General features: G+C 41.8%; 1 protein-coding gene across 2 annotated transcripts in view; it reads left to right on the top strand.

Annotated features, from left to right (window-relative positions):
• The window catches only part of SUMF1 (sulfatase modifying factor 1), a 97,700-nt gene that overhangs the window by 70,465 nt on the left and 10,056 nt on the right, over positions 1–17,179 (top strand). The window contains exon 8 of one of the 2 annotated variants that reach the window (XM_027864006.1): positions 14,116–14,175. The exons of the other annotated variant lie outside the window; for it this stretch is intronic. Within the exon in view, the coding sequence (XP_027719807.1) occupies positions 14,116–14,175 (60 nt within the window). The remainder of the gene's footprint in view (positions 1–14,115; positions 14,176–17,179) is intronic. 2 annotated transcript variants of the gene reach the window in all.

Below are 17,179 nucleotides of genomic sequence, written 5' to 3'. Positions count from 1 at the left end.
ATTTAATAAATTGAACTTTGAAGCAATCACCTAATGCAATGATAAATAGAACAGTAATATAATACTACTTTAAGTGTCTATGGAGTCCTTTTTGTGAACTTTCATAATGTTATCTCCTGTATTCTTCTCCTTTCCCTATAATATAAAATAAAGCCATTGGGGAAGGTCATTTTATTGACAGGAAAATTGAAACATAGCTCTGTTAAGTCTTTTTTTTTTTCCACTAGACTAGTCTGGTTATTAGATATTTCATTGTTTACAGCACCACTAGGAATGAATAGACATAGGCTATGAAATTCGGGCAATAGTATAGAGATAGGTGGTTGTAAAACAAGATGAGATCAGATTAAAAGTAAAATATTCTGTGAAATACATATGCATATATATTTAACACATCCATCCATCCTGATTGAGACTTATTATTCAAAAAATATTTCTCAGGTACCTTCTTTGTGCAAAGCACTAGGCTACATCTGGAGAAAGGTACAAAGACAATTAAGAGATAGGCTTTCCCTTGTGAAACTTGCCTTCTAGTGGAGGGAGGAAGGGGACTGACATATTCCCAAATAGACTTTAGCTAAATAATGACTTGTATATTAGACTGTTATCATATAAGAAGGAGGAACAGATAGAATGCTATCAGCAATGTGTATGACTGGAAAAAACAAGGGTTGGTCATGTAGTGAGACTGAGGAGCAGTGGACATTCATGAACTATGGACATTCATGTGCATCAATGGCCACATGCTGTCAGGAAATCCAGAACATTACACACCACTTCCCAACCCCACCATACCCCCACCCAAGAATATTTATGAGAGGAGCTGGACAAGAGTCACACAGAAGAAAAAAGCATGGATGGACTGAGATTTGTTTTACTGGAGAGAGAATTCACATTGATGATCAAGCATCTGTCGAATTAAGAGTGGTAGAAAGTGCTTTTTGAACTAAGGAAAGATTGCTTTTCTGATGGCAGCATGGGAGGAGGGACATAAACTATGTGTTCAATGGTCTCTTATTCCAAAAAGCTTACAAACTCTTTGTTTATGTATGTGGCTTTATTTAAAACACCTCTTTAGTGATGTGGAAATGAACACAGTCCATCTGGTAGCTTGCAGTTACAAATAATTCTTCTTTTCACGGGCCCTATTTTGATGCTTAGGGAGGGAGGTACATAGAAGCTAGTCTCTACCATGATGGATAAGGTGTGTGCTGTGTAGCATGGGTTGTGCTAGCCCTTAAGGATACAATTGAAACAGCTGCCACATAACCCTTTGTGTTTTGCAAAGCCTTTCCATGCGGTCTCACTTGATCCTCATAACAATCCTGTGAGGTAGCTATTGTCATTATCCACTTTTTAACAGATGAGGAAACTGAGGCAGAGAGTGGTTAAGTCACTCGTCCAGGGTTCCACAATTAGTAAGTGCCTTAGGCAGGATTCAAATTCAGTTCTTCCTGACTCCAAGTCTACTCTGCCACATACAAAATGTCTCAATGACAAAAATGAAATAGATTCTGTTCTTTAAGAACTTACATTCTGTTCTCTTCAGGGAAAAGTACTGAGGAACCGCAAATGTATCATTTAGCTTCCTGGCCTTGCTTTTTATTCCCAGCGCCCCTCTACTATCAGACACAGGGGGACCTCAGGATATATTGAAGTGCTTGCCATTTGAAGGTGGTTTTTTTTAAATGTTTCACTAACGATGCAATTTAGTAAAAGCTTATTGCTTCAGCCTTCCATAACTTGCTAATGGATAGGAATTGCTGAATGCGGAGACTATAAACCTCAAAAAATAAGACTAAATTAAATCTTAAGTAAAACAAAATGCTAGCCATCATTTCTTTACCAGGCCGTCATCATTCCTCCCTCATTTCCCCCGTTCCAGCCCAGCTTGGAGCCATTTCTAGAGTATGTGACATGACGTTTTCCACCCTCATTATTTTGGGACATATAAATCATGGGTTTGTAAAGATCCCCGAAGCACATGTAATCAATAAGCTGGAATTCTTGGCGAGATTCTGCTTATTGTTGCAGTCGATATGTTGGTTTAGAATAAGGCTGTACTCAAGATACAGCTATGGAGCAGACAGTGATTACTCTCTATTTTAAACTAATCCACTCCAGTTTGGAGCCCTGGGGCCATTTTTCTTTTGAGAGTAAGTTTGCAGGGAAGTGCTTTGAAATTATAGAAACATGCTGCATTGTTTGAAATTCCATTTAGAACAAAAATCACTATCATTTGTAGAAAATGGGAAATGATTCACTTTGTTAAAGGATTCCAGTGTGTGTTCTCTTAATAGCTTCTTCCTACATTACAGCATGTATGGAATAAAATAGACCGGTTATTAGCAGCCCAGGTGTGACACTGGCTTATGTTGTTTGAAAACAAACCTCAATACAACTGCCAACTGTTTGTTTAGTCATTGCAGACAACTCTTCACCTGAGGTTGACTCTTGCATTTCTTCCATTACAGAAATAGTGCTTTGATCCCTGGGCTTTGTCTAAAAGCAGCCTTCTTTTTTTCTTTCACTTGGTTTCTTGGGGTCACTGTGTATTGGATGTTGACCAGGGGAAGAAAAGGTCTAAAACAATTAGACACTCAGAGGGCTTCAGTTGAGACAATCTGAGTTAAAATTCTGACCCCAAAACACACTTATTATGTTTCCTTGGCTGGGCAAGTCATTTAAATCTCTTAGTCTCAGCTTTCTCAAATGTAAAATGTGGTGGTTGTCCTCATTGGCTGGTATGGTCCCTTCTGGATCAAAGATGTAGATCTTTGATCCTATGATAATCCCCGTTTATGTTCATCTACCTATCCTCTAGCTGTAGCAGATCTGGGCATCTTGCTGTATTCTCTTTACTTTCGCCAGTGAGTCTAGTCACTGTCTTGGGTGAGAGTAACTTAACTCTCCTTCATTCTTCACACTTTATCAGCTTTGTCACCAGTTTCTCCTTCTCTCTATTCACAGAAATTCCTCCCTCTTCTAACTAAGGCTGATCTGCTTACCTGAGCCCTTGAGTCCATTCTGTTCAGCATCTTCCAGGACCTTGGGCTAGCTATCATCTCCTCTCTGTTGTCCAGCTGTGTTCTTCTTCTTTGACTCCTTTTGATGTGTGTGTGTGTATGTGTGTGTGTGTGTGTGTGTGTGTGTAGGTGTGGAATTCAAACATGTTTTTAAACAAGTGAAATAAAGCCTTTGCAAAAGACTTGAGAGAAATGCAGACTTTTTTTTTCACTTTTTTGCTTTAGGGGGAAAAAACTGGGGTAGAGGCTGGATTTATGAATTGATTGTTATGGGGAGCTCCAAGGAAAGTCTTCTTACCAAAGCACACAAGTATTTTCTTTGTATTTTTGGAGTTTTAGGAGTGGCATGGGTGCACTGAGACTTGCTCAGGGTTATTCTGTTAGAATGAGTCAGATGTGGGATTCGAACCTAGATCTTCTGGCTTCTAGGCTGGCTTTCCATCCCGTATATAGTGGATAGGGCACTGGACTTGGAGGGAAAATCTGAGTTCAAGTCTATTCTGCCTCAGACACTTAGCTTTGTGAGCCTAACTGAATCACTTAACGTGTCTCTCAGCCTCAGTTTTCTCATCTGCAAAACTAACACACAAGAGTGCCTACTTTGCAGGGTTGGGGTGAAGTTCAAATGGAATGCACATATAGGTGCTTTGCAGTGCAAGCTCGTTGTTATTCCATGCTGATTCTCTTAGGAAAAAGAAATATGCCTAGGAAAAGGCAATAATTGGGTTTCCTCAAAAGCTAAAGAATGTATTTGTTTTTAAACTGTCGCTCTCATTTGGTTTTTGGGCTTCGGTGGTTTTCCGTGATATACTCATGAACTACAGGTAGGTTTGTCAGTTATGAATTTCAGGGAGGAGATAAGAAGTCCTGAGTGGGGGATTTTATTTGACCATGTGGAAAACACAGGACAGCCAGAACCCAGTGGAACCAGTGTTGGGTATTAAAGACTTGAGAATGCCAGACTTTGGAGGGAAATGCCTTGCTCTGGGGTATGTCAAGATGTGCTGTCCATAGGGAAAGGGTGAGCCACCTGCCATCTCATTGTGAAGAGAGAAAGCAGATTAATGGTGCTTGGGACAGGAGCTCTCTTGTTCACTTAGCAGGAGTGAAATGGAGAATGTGGAAGAAATGCTGTTTTCTTTTTACTAAAAAGGTCACCTCCGTGCTGGGACAGGCTGGCTTTAAAGAGAGAGTCTTGTTTGGTTTGGAAATGGTTCTCATGTTACCCTAGCACTCTTCCAGAATTCAGAAACCCTCTCCTGAGGCAACCACAGGAGCCACTGAGTGGTTAGCCTGGCGTAGTTTAAGGGGCACCTCTTCCTCTGTGTTTTTCCTTCACCTCAGTCCTGTCGGTCTATTCTCTAATCAGGGCTGAGATGTGCCTTTTCCTCCTCTTATTCTGGGCCAGCATCTGGGGCTTCTTGCCTTGTGGCCACAGTGATGGGCACCATCATTTCCTGGAGCTGTATTTGCTCCCTCTTTATCTTTAGGAACAGACAGGCTTTTCTTCCTGTTCAAAACTTGAGCCTTCTGCACTTCCCATGAAGTTCCTGGCTCTAGTCTGAGGGGATACCTCCAGCTCCTTCGTGGAGAGGAGATGATGAACAGGTGCTGAGCTCCAGGCTTCGTTAGGTTTAGTTAACCAGCTTCCCTTTCCTCCTCCCAGGTTATCTTTTGATAGCTAAGGTATTACCCTTCACCCGGAAAGTGGCTTTCCGGAAGTTTTACAGTGGCAAAAATACTTTTTAATCAGACAGTAATAACAATTTCTATAATGTCCTCCGCCACTGCCCAGTAAGAGAAGGATTTTCTCCTTCTCCCTTTTTTCTTTCTCCCCTTTCTTCCTCTCTCTCTTCCTCCTTCTTCCCTTTCCTCATTTTTAACAAAGTGCTGCTACGAAACCACAGCAAAATTGTTGTTTTTCCTTTCCCTGAATGCTTCAGCTGTAGAGACTATACCTGTGGGGGATTTGTGTGATCTGACAAGTTGAAGGCTTGGCCAGACTTTGGCTCCGTGTCCCAGTATGCCTTTACTCTCATGTGGACAGAGATGGCGGTGGAGCCTAGCGTGACCTTTCAGACTTTCATATTTCCCTATACCCTTTAAAGACAAAACTCGGTTTGGTATACTTAAGGTGGTTTGGGGTTGGTTTGTTTGTTTTGGTTTGGCCTGTGGCATTTTAGTGCCTTGGGAAAGACACTGAACTTTCACTACAGGTCTGTTTGAAGTGCCTTTAAATATATTTCAGAGTAATTATTGCTTCGTGCTGAAGTGGGGTTGAGTAGCCCCCTGTCTGAAGATTGGAAAAGCTGTATTTAAAACCTTTTTCAGATGTTCCCAAGATGGCTAGGTTTTCTGGGAAATGTTAGAAAGTGAGGTCTGTTTGTTTTGGTGAAATTGAAATAACAAATCTTGGTCTTTTCTGAAGGTGGCTGTGAAATAATGGATGGCAGAAGCACCTAAAGCTTCTCAAGGAGAAATTCATTCCCTAATTCCTGCAGTTCCTAGAATGGATTGAAAACCCAGTGATGGCAACATGGGCAGTGTCAGTATAGTCTGAGGTGGAAGGTCATCTTTATGTCCTCTCCTACCAGCTTCCCTGACATTATCGAGCTGCTGTGATCTGCTTTGTTAGACAGTTGGCTCACAGATGTCAGAAGCACTTTACTTTATGCCCCAGTACTGTGCTAAAAGAAAGGCCGGAAACAGTCCAGTAGGTATGTAGAAGAGATATTGGACCCAATCTGCATAGGTATGTGATTTCTTCTGGTTTCTTCTAGCAATATGTGAATATAAATATGTAAATTTACCTATGTAAATATGTAAAGGGAGCAGATGATGAGAGTAATCCAGGGTTGGGGTTTGGTTAGGCACGAGTGCCAGTACTTGGAGGGACGTGAGAGTAGAGGATAGTTGGGAGTCCAGGTGGTTCGTCAAGATGTTTATAAAGAAGAGAGGAGAGTGTAGCCGCTGTAGAGGTGATGGTCTGGTAGAGAACTGAAGGGTAGGAAAGACACTTTGAATTTTCACTACAGGTCAGTTTGAAGCGAAATATATTTCATTTCAATTCAAATAATTATTACTGTGTGCTGAACTTGGCTTGAGGAGGCCCCACCCTTCCCCCAAAGCTGTATTTAAAACAGTTCATCCAGGGGTTTGTTGGAAAGAGAGAGGAGAGTGTAGCCAGTGCAGGAGTGATGGCCTGGAAAAGACCTGAAGCATGGAGAGAATGGAAGTCAGAATAAGAACAAAGAATAGGGGTAGGAGTTGTAAGGAATAATAATTAGAGAAAGAAATTTTCGAGTTTACAGATATGGAAGTGGAACATTTGTGAGTGATGGCAGGGCCAAGTGTGACCCTCTCTGTCTGTGGCTGAGATGGACTGGAGGAGCAGGTTAGAGGAATTGAGTGGATTGAGGAAGTGGGAACTTTGATTATTTGAGGAAGCATCAGTTCATACTGATATATGTTGAGATGTGTATGTTGAAGTGCCTAGTGTGAAGGCAGAAGTGGAGTGGAAAGAAGGACTGTGAGTCAGGCACTGAATTCATTGAGGAAGGAAAGACAGTGACTTTGGGTTTGGTAAAGATGGGCCACCAGGATCTGGACTGGCCCTGGAGCTGCCTCTGGGGTAGGGTCCAAATAAATCTGAAGAATGAGAGGGCCGCATAGGGTCTGGGTGTTTCACAGTTAAGGTGATGTTTCACAAGGACATTACTTTGCTTTGAGGGATGTTCTTTGAGAAACTCGGACAGATGGTCACTGTGATGGGTCACTGTGATGTTGGAATTCAAAGGCTGTAAGCCATCTGGCCTCTGTGCGCAGGTGAGGCCTTCAGGGAAATTGAGTTATCAAGAGATTGTTGTTTCTTGTTTTCTAAGAGACCATCTTGTGAGATGGTGACTAAGTCCCTTAGATTAATTAATGGGGTTTGAAGGTATAAGGTGAGGAAGAATGAGAAGGGAGCAGGTTAGGTACACCTGTGCTGTGGTCTGGTATCAATCTACTTCTTCTGAGAGAATACAGACCTGGAGTGGGGGCTGCTTGGTTTGCTTTATTTCTTGGAATTTGCAAAACACACGAAAGCAGCTTCATCCTTGAGACCAAGCCCTGGCCCCAATTCCCATATGAATGCTGGGTTTTATTTGTTTGTTTGTGTTTTTCAAATGTAGATTTAATTTGTTGCTCCTCCTTCGGCTTACTGCATAGTGGTTCTCTTGGGCTCAAAGGAAAAACCAGGGGAGAAGGTTCATGTTTCCAAACTTGGCAGGGGTTCTACCAGAATCCTTGGGTGGTTGCAGGGACCCAAGAACGCTAGGGAGTACTGCTGGAATCAAATAGGTTTCTTTCTAAAGCTGATGGTGGCTTTGAACAGAAGTCATTGTGTAAAAAAAAATGTCATTGGTGCAGTGGTGGTAATCTTTGACAGAGGCCAGAACTCTTTGTTTAATGTTCTAGAGGGAATGTGCTTTGTTATATTTAGAGATAGGTTCATCACTATAATAAAGACTTAATGGAAAGGTAATGGAAATGGTGTTAGATCTTTAATAATGAGAGTTCTCTCTTTCTGCGAATGGAGCCAGACCATTGTGTTCTGGGCCTTTGTGTGTGTGTTTGGAATCATATTCCCATGTTCTTTAGAGTTGATGGATTTTTGCCTCACTCTGAGCTCCCATCTGTCCCTTCTGTTACTTTTAGCAAGGGTATCTTCTCTTTTTGATGTCAGAGACTATCACTCCTGGCTAAGTCTCAGAATGCTAGTCTTGTGAGGCTTCAGTTAGTTAGGCATTTCCACCTGCATGCTTACTTCTCCTTAAACAAGTGAAACTTACTTCCTCATGGTTTACTTGCTTGCACTTTCCACAGCCTTCCTTCAGTTGGAGGTTGTGCATTCACATTGCAAAGCTTTTATGCAGTCCCCATTTCCTGGTGTTTTGAAATGGATCATGAGTCTCCCTCCAGCAACAATGAATGCTACACCCAGAGCTCCTGTCTGTCATCCTGCACCCCATGGACTCATGATTGCATTCCTTTTTTGGAGATCTGATAACTTTATAATTAAGCTATTAGTGCTTTGTAAAGTCCCATGCTCAGGGGACACAGGACATGGAGAATGAGAACTAACGTGGCTGTAGGCCAGACTGGTAATTTACCAATGAGGAAATAGGCCCAGCGATGAAGTGACATGTTTGCAGTTGCTTGGCTCCTAAGTGTCAGATCAAGGACTCCAGTCGCTGTTTTAGGATTCTCACACAGTCATATCAGAGTTGGAGGAGACTTCTGAAGTCCTTCATGTAGCCCTGCTCTTCATTGAACAGGAATGTGGGCTAGAGCAGGCACAGTGAGCAGTCATCCAGCTTCATCCTGAAGATCTCCAGTGAACAACCCCTTTTCCAGGTATCCCACATCAGAAAAACTTGAATTGTTTGGAAAGGTTTTGTTTGTTGTTTGTTTGTTTTTTTTTAATGGAATATACAAATCCATCCTGTAGCTTGGACCTAGTTCTCTCCTCTGGAGCCAAGCTGAGAAAGTCTAATCTACTCTTTCACAAGGTAGCCCTTCAATTACTTGAATACCAATATCACATTCTCCTTAAATCTTAACTTCTCTCAGGTAAACATCACTGGTTCCTTCAAATGATTCATACACACAGTGGTCTTCAGTCTGGTTGCTATCCTTGGACACATTCTTTGTCCTTCCTAAAATGTGGTTTCTAGAGCTGAATACGGAACTCCAAGTATGATCTGACCCTGGCAAAGTCAGTGGACCTTCAGGCCTTAGCTCAGCCGCTGTCCACTCAGGGAGGCCTTCCTCAGTCTCCAGAGTTGTTACCATTCGTCCTCAGATTGTGTCCCTGTCTATGTCTGTTCGCTGCTCAGTTACAATAGAACTTTCTTAAGGGCAAAGATGATTCTGTTTTTGTCTTTATGTTCCCAGTACTCAATGTAGACCGTAGCAATTAGAAGGTATTAAATAAATGCTTATTGAGATAGATTGATCAACAGCCTTGTCTGTGTTCTTCTCTCTCTCTCTCTCTCTCTCTCTCTCTGTCTCTCTTTCTCTCTTTCTCTCTTTCTCTCTGTCTCTCTCTCTCTCTCTGTGTCTGTCTCTCTCTCTTTTTTTTTTTAAAACTATCCCAGACTGACTAATTGCGTATGGTTACATATGGAAACGGAATATTCCGAGCACGTAGGCAGCAATATTGCTAAGTCTTTGAGTTACATCTGAGTGCAGCATTAAAGATTCAGGGCTGTTTCCTTGTTTTGTGTGATTTGAAAAGCCCGAATGTTCTGTATTTTCCTTTACTTGAACTTTCTGGGTGAAGTGATGGGTCTACAATGTATCTCTTTGCATAGGCAGAAAGATAAAGTAGTTGATGGAAGGCATGACAGACAAGTACAGATGCACTGTGTTCATACATCCTGCAGACACAGCCTTCCTAGTGATAGGCAGGCAGCCTTGACAGTGATTTGCTTTTGCATGTATGAGATGAGACTTTTCCCTTTCAATTATATTTTTTTCTGTTTTTCAGCAAAACAACCTGTTAGACATTTGTAATTACTTGCCTGTCATATTGCTGTCCAGGAAATGGCTTTACTCTGTGGACTATTAGACTATTTACAAATGTATGTATGTGTAAATGTATATATGATGTTGTATGTGTATGCATACAGGATGTTCCAAAAGTTTTAGTACAGTTTTACATACACCACACATACATGTATATATGTAAGCTTTAATAATATATATTACTGTGGTCCCATTGGGACAAATGTTCATGGGAGAATTCATATCTGTTAAATGACATTTTTGTTGAATTCAAAGTTCATCTGATACTCTGTCTCTTTCCTTCTCTTCTTTGCCAGATTTCTAGAAAAAATAATCCCCACTCAGGGCCTCTGCTTCTTCATCACCTCCTCATTTGTCAGCTTCCTCACAGCCTGGTTTCTGCTTCCACCATCCTAGTGAAACTTCTTTCTGAAGGCCACCAATGACCTCCTTCCTAATGGAGAGATCAAAGGATCACAGAGAGCATCTGGAGTGACTTGCCCCAAACACACAAGGGGTACATGGTCAAGCAGTGACTCTGTCCTTGGCTCGCTTCTCTTCTTTGTCTGTTCTCTCACTTTGACATCTCATCTTTGCCTTTGACTGCAGTTTATTCTTTCGCCAAGTCTTTTCCAAGCCTTGACCCTACACTTCAGTTCCGTATTTCAGATGGGCATCTCTACTCGGATGTCTCACAACACTTTGAATTTGGCATGTCATAAACTGAATTTATCACTCCTCCTCCAGACCTACTCCTCCTAATCTCCCTATTTCTGTTCATGGCACCACTATAACCTGACTTAAAACATAGGAGTCATTAATGACTGCTACCTTCCTCTCTCTCCTATTTAAACATTTGCCAATTCCTATCAATTTTACCTCTAACCTATCTCTTGAACCCTCCCCTCTCCACCCACAAAGTCATCACCTTAGTTCAGGCCCTTGTTACCTCTCACCAGGATTCTCCTAATAACTTCATAACCAGTCACCCTGCCTCCAGACTCTTCCCTCTCCAAACCATTGTTTACATAGCTGACAAAATAATAGCATAATGCACAGATCTGACCATGTCATTCATTCTCCTGCCTCAAACCCTTCAGTGGCTCCTTCTTGTAAAATATAAACTTTGTAGCCTGGTAATCAAGGCCTCCGACAGCTTGATGACCACCTACGTTTCTAGCCTTCGCCTGGTCAATGCTTAAGAAATGCTTGTCTGTGTGTGTGACTTAAATCTATGTTTTCTACTCTGACTTTTCCATTGAATTCCAGGTTTTAATTTCTAATGCTCATACTCTACTGGACATCTCCAACTAGATGTCCTGCCAGTCCCTAGTCAGTTAACAGAAATTTACTAAATACCTATTCTGGCCAAGTGCTGGGGATACAAAGAAAATAAAAACCTTTGCTTTCAAGGAACTCCCAGTCTAATAGGGGAGACAACACGCAAATAACCATGGACAGACAAGCTATAGACAGAGTAAATTGGAGATAGTCAAGAGAGGGAGGCTACCAGCATGAAGGGAGATCAGGAAAGGCTTCTTATAGAAGGTGGAATTGTAACTGCAACTTGAGGAAAGCCAGGGAAGCCAGAAGGCCAAGACGAGGAGGGAAAGCATTCTGGGCATGGGAGACAGACACTGAAAATGCCCAGATAGGAAGATACCAAGGTATGTCTAGTTGATGGAACAGCATGGAGGCTAATGTCACTGGATCACAGACTGACATGGAGGGGAGTAAGATGTAAGAAGACTGAAGAGGTAAGAGGGGGCCAGGTTATGAAGGGCTTTGAATGCCAAGCAGAGGACTTTAGATTTCATTCCGGAAGTGATAGGGAGCCACTAGAGTTTAGCAACTGGTCAGACTTAGGCAATAGGAAGATTAATCTGAAAGCTGAGTGGAGGATGGACTGGACCAGTGCTTCAAAACCCAAGTGTCCAAAATTGGACTCATCATCTCCCTTGAAATCGTGTTCTTCTTCTGACTTCCCTGTTTTTGTTTATGGTATCAGAAATTGCTTTTCTCATGTTAGAAAACACGTTATCATTTTTGACTCCCTCCCCCCCACAACATCATCAGTTTGTCCAGTCCTGGCAATTTTACCTCTAATATGTCTCATCCGTTTCTTCCTTTTCGTTCTTTCTTGTAACTCACACTTGCAAAGTGTTTTTCTCTCTAGAGCCCTGTGAGGTTGGTAGACGAGGTGCTTTCATCCCATTTTGCAGATAAGTAAACTGAAGCTTCTGCAGGCCAACTGACTTTTTTATGTTTATGTAGCTGGTAGGTCTCCCTGCCCAGCATTCTTTCCACTGCACCACACTTCCACCATCCCAGTTCAAGCTTCCATTACCAGTCACTTAGATTCTTACAGAAGCTTCTCATTAGTCTCCTCGCTTCCCTTGTCCAACCTGTCCCATCTTCCACTACTCAATTTAGTTTTCCTGATGCCTGGACTGTGCCTGAGCTAAAATCTCTCCTTCCTTTTGACTTTATTTGTATCCTTCGGAAGGACTTATTTTGTATTCTAGCTTGTTTTACAGATGTCCTTTCCATAACTAGTTTACATGCTCCTTGAGTGCAAGAAATGTGTGTCTTAATTAGGACGGTGACTTGCACATAGTTAGTGTTCATTAAACATGTGTTTAATTGCATCCCATTTAATGTACTTGACTTTGAGTAAGTGTTGTGATGGAGCTAAGAGGTTATCAATTAGTTTATTGCCACTTCATTGCCGAGGCATTAGAATTATGAACCTTGCCCTGCTGATTCTGCTGAAGTGTTTCTAACACATCGGGTATGTTAAGGAAATGCCTGCTCAGTTATTTTTTAAAAATTTCCCACCTCTGAGGGTCTTCTTGTATCTCTCTCACCAGTGGGAGACCTGAGGCACAAAGAATTTGTCCAGAACTAACTAATAGCTCAGCATGAAAGCTTAATTTTTATAATTGAGCCTTTGAGAATTTATGAGATTCAATTTGTGATCTTTGATGAAATTCTATTAGTAGCAGCATTAAGCAGTGAAGAAAGCTAAAAAAACTGGGCCTCACCTGCCACAGGGAGTATATTGCTTGGCATGAGGCAGTTCCCTAGGAGCTGGAAAGGTTTGACAGGAATACTTCATCACCTAAGTAGATCAGCACAGATTTTCCTAAGCCTTTTCCCCCGAATTGAAGTTTTCAGAGTCAGTGGTAGCTGTGCCTAGAATACATGTGGTTCCTTACATTTTTGACTCTTCTAACTCCCTGACAGTATGTGATAGACAAGACCGAGGACTGTCTCCTGAAGGGAATCCAAGCATCTCTTTCTTCTAGTAAACAAGTGGGCAGCTGCATGATTCTTTTTATCGTTTCTGCACAGAGATTAGAAAGTGACTTTCCACCTGCTTCTGCCTCACCCCACACAATGATCTTATGTAAGCTATCTCTGCTCCGTAGACTGCTTTGCCACCGGCTCCCCAAGTGTGACAGTCTCATGTTGGCCACTAAGCTTCTGGGATGTCCACATTCCATGCCCGGTGATGAAGGCACAGTTATCCCACACCCACCCTTCCTAGCAGGAGCAGGCCAGCAGATTATTGATTGGCCCAGAAGTATCCACTATGAGATCTGAAGACCTTCTCAGGCAGCTCATCTGTACCACTATATGCCGAGTACGTACAAGGGTCCAAGAGCTCTGGGAGCTTACGGTTTAGATCGATGAGGAGACGAGACATTCGTACATGAGATGTTAAATAACAAGCCTGGATGACAGTCTGAGGCCCATAGTCTTTCACTTCCTTCACTCTTTAATACTCTGAATACTGGGGTTTCATCTAAGATTGTGTTATATTTAAAGTCTGGAGGTTGATGAGGTCACTGTGCCTTTGCACAGACTGCCCCACATGCCAGAATGCACCTGCTCTTCACTTCTACCACTCTGAATCTCTGCTTATTTTCAAAGCTCAGCTCAAGGGCTACTTTCTACATGTGGCCTTTCTCTGTCCCCCTCCCCCACCAGATGCGATTGCCTCCTCTAACAGTTACCTTGGGGGGATGTGTGTGAGTGTGTGTGTGTGTGTGAGAGAGAGAGAGAGAGCGCGCACGTATATGTTCACGTTGTCTCCCCAGTAGAGGAGAGGAGACGGACTGTTCAATTTTTGTTTTTTATCCTCGGTGCCTTGGGTGGTGTCTAGTGCATAGTATGGGTTTGCTGATTAAGTGATCGCTATAAAGTGACCAGTGATTAAATGTTACAGCTAGTGGAAGAGAATTTTAGAGACAGGAAGGGTAGGCTGGAGCAATCACAGAAGGTTTCATAGAAGAAATAGGTACTAGGTTGGGCCTTACAAGATTGATAGGATTTTGGTAGGAGGAGCATAGGAAATGGTGACCAGGGTCTGGGGGCAGAGAGAAGGAGGACCAGAAATATCCTGAGCAAAAGCTCCATGTGAATGATATGCTTCAGGAAAAGAGAAATAGATGGTTGGGCTGGAATGCCCTCTCTTCACTTGATGACAGACAGTCTTGTTTTCTGGTCTGACATCTCGTCCTCTCTCCATCCACAGAAAGGGCCCCCCTCTGGGAGTGACCGAGTGAAGAAAGGAGGATCATACATGTGCCATAAGGTAAAGGTCACTTGGGAAAATGCATGTTTTTCATGACAGGCTTGTGGAGTTGCCGGTGCAGACTCCCATATAGGAACAATAGCCCAGCCTTAGCTCTCCCACTGCTTATCCAAACTGAGCTTGCTCCGTTGCAGCCAGGAGGATGTGATTGATGATGCAAAAGTCGAGGCTATGAATGGCCTGGGTAGGTCCTGAGAGCCTAATAAAGAAGAACACAGAAGATAAGTAGTACGGAAGATTGCCCATGTGAATGCCAGATACTGTTTCTCTTATATTTGTTTTATTTGGAGACAGTCCTGTTTCAGAAACTTATTATTAAATGAGTATACATTACTAATAGTTTATGCACTCCAGGGCTTACTAGCTGAATGACTTTGGAAAAGTCATTTTGCCCACTCTCATCTGCAAAAAAAAGAATTACAATGCTCAGACTGCCTCCCTTCTAGGGCTGTTGCGCAGAATGTGCTTTTTAATCTTAAAGCTCTCTATAAATGTTGTCTATTACTACTATTTCTACTACTACTACTGTTACTACCACCACCACCAGTACTACTACCACTACTACCACCACCACCACAGAAGTTATGGTTGGTTTCCCTGAATAGGAGTAGTAGATTATATTTGTTTACTAGATTCTAGAGATTCTACTGAAATCTTTGGGATTAGTCTGAGAATTTAACAGAAAAAAGACGGTGGGTAGAAGACTTTGGAAACCCTCATTAGCTTAACTTTTAAAAGAATTCAAGGTATAAAATGTGTGCCTTGTGAAACCTACATGGTTTGTGGTGGGTTTTTATTTGCACTTTGGTTTTTTGCTTTGCTTTTTCTTACCCTGTCAATGACAGAACTACTCCTTTGTAGGAGTAACTTGTGGCTCATGTGCCATAGGCGGAAAGAATTTGGAACATGACTTGACCTGAAGTGCTAGCCCACATTTAGCGCTTCACTGTTTGCAAAAGTACTTTCTTTACAGCAACACTTGTTGGTAAATAAGGCAAATATTATTATCCTCACTTTATAGATAGAGGATCCAAGCCTCATGAGAAACCTTGGATAGCCCATATTATTTTGCCTGTTAAGGAGAGAGATTTGATAATGGGTGTGAGTTCAGTAGAAAAGAAGATAAGCTTAATTTCTTTAAATTGCCTACAGAAATTTCTTTTCATTTTATTTCCACATGTAGGCAGTGCTTGTGCATGAAGGAATACTGTAAATCTTCTAGTTCTCAAAATGTTCATTGAGTCAGGTTTAGAGCTCAAAAGGATCTTATCAGTTATTTAGTTCAGATTTCTCATTTTTTAGATGAGGAAAGTAAGATCCAGAATAGGAAAATTAAAATTATTACACATTGAGGAATCTAACCTATTCTTTTGGCTCCAAAGCTTGCTCTCTTTTCACTGTACCATACTGTCTCATAATAAAACCTTGGTGATCCATGGCTCTAGATTCCTCAAATCTCAGGGCTTATACAGATAGGGTCAGACCCACTCTAAAAGAATGCTTTTTCCTTTGCCTCCACCCTAGAGTTTATTCCAAGGAAATTCCAAAATTCAAAGTCAAAACAATGGATATTCAACATAAAGTTTGCTGGCTACTGCCCCATCATACAAATTGAAAATTTGTATTCTCAATGACACATTCTATAAACTTCCACCCAAATGAGTACACGGGGAGGGAATTACTTGTTCAACAGCCTCCAGAGTACATTTGCCTTTTGGTGGGAACCTAAACCACAGCATATGACATATGACAGAATATGAAATTCCAAATTCCAAAATAAAACTTAGTTATAGTTCTGTCTCGGTTTCTCAAATGTGGATAAAAGGATCCCCCAGCTCTCACACAAGCACTCTAGGAGCTAAAGGCATCTCAAGTAGGACAGCCTTTAACAAACTGTGCAGAAAATGCAGAAGATACAGAGGGCTTACAAGAGCCAATTAACAAAAACAGAAAATACAGTAACTTATAAGGCCACTCAGAAGCTAACAAAACTTAAGAGTCAACATTGGGCCAACTCTTTGACATTTTCGTGCGTTCCTCTTTGTTACAGGGTCTTACATATTTTCTCCCCAAGACTCATAGTCATATGCTGTGGTTTAGGTTCCCACCAAAAGGCAAATGTACTCTGGAGGCTGTTGAACAAGTAATTCCCTCCCCATTTACTCATTTGGGTGGAAGTTTATAGAATGTGTCATTGAGAATACAAATTTTCAATTTGTATGATGGGGCAGTAGCCAGCAAACTTTATGTTGAATATCCATTGTTTTGATTTTGAATCATAAAGCCATTTTCTCAAATCCTACCCGCATATGATTTTCTCCTTCCCCTTCCCCACTTGCAAAGTTCTTTATTGCTTTTGGATTCCTCAACTAGAAACTACGTGTACATATGTATTTAGACTGATTTGGTGGGTTTCCAGATGGGTTTCTGTGAAATATGGGGTGCCTATGTATGCCTTAGAGGAGGAACTTGACCTTTCCCTGGGCAAAATAAGCTCTTTGGAAGAGTGTGAATTCACTTTCTTCCTTTGAAGTTATGAAGAAAAGCATAGTGAAATAACTGAATTGGAAAAGCAATGAGGAACAAAGAGTTGACACCATATTGATATGGAAATTCATTTGAGCTGGCCATAGAGCTGAACCTTTAAAAGGGTCAAAAGTTCTCACTAGAAAAAGAAATATAGGGAGGAGAGCAAAAAACAATCCCTTTCCCACAAAGAATGAGTTACAATAGAAAGAAAAGCCAACACCTTCCCATGGACTGCTACTTAGGGGTGAAGAGAGACACAGAGCTGCAGAAACAGACTCACCCACAGGGGAGAGACACAGACTCATTCTCCAGGAGTAGAAGCACTGAGCCCGGACAACCAGGAGTACCCACTGTCCTTGTCAGATCCTTATTCTAATCCCAAAGATTTCAGTGAAATCAGGAGAAGCCAATCATAACTTTTGTAGTAATGGTGGTGGTGGTGGTGGTGGTGGTGGTGGTGGTGGTGGTGGTGGTG

Source organism: Vombatus ursinus, unplaced genomic scaffold (assembly GCF_900497805.2).
Source record: "Vombatus ursinus unplaced genomic scaffold, bare-nosed wombat genome assembly UNPS02014773.1, whole genome shotgun sequence".
NCBI classification, from domain to species: domain Eukaryota; kingdom Metazoa; phylum Chordata; class Mammalia; order Diprotodontia; family Vombatidae; genus Vombatus; species Vombatus ursinus.
Note: the sequence above shows the minus strand (reverse complement) of the source record. Positions and strands in the feature narration are given on the sequence as shown.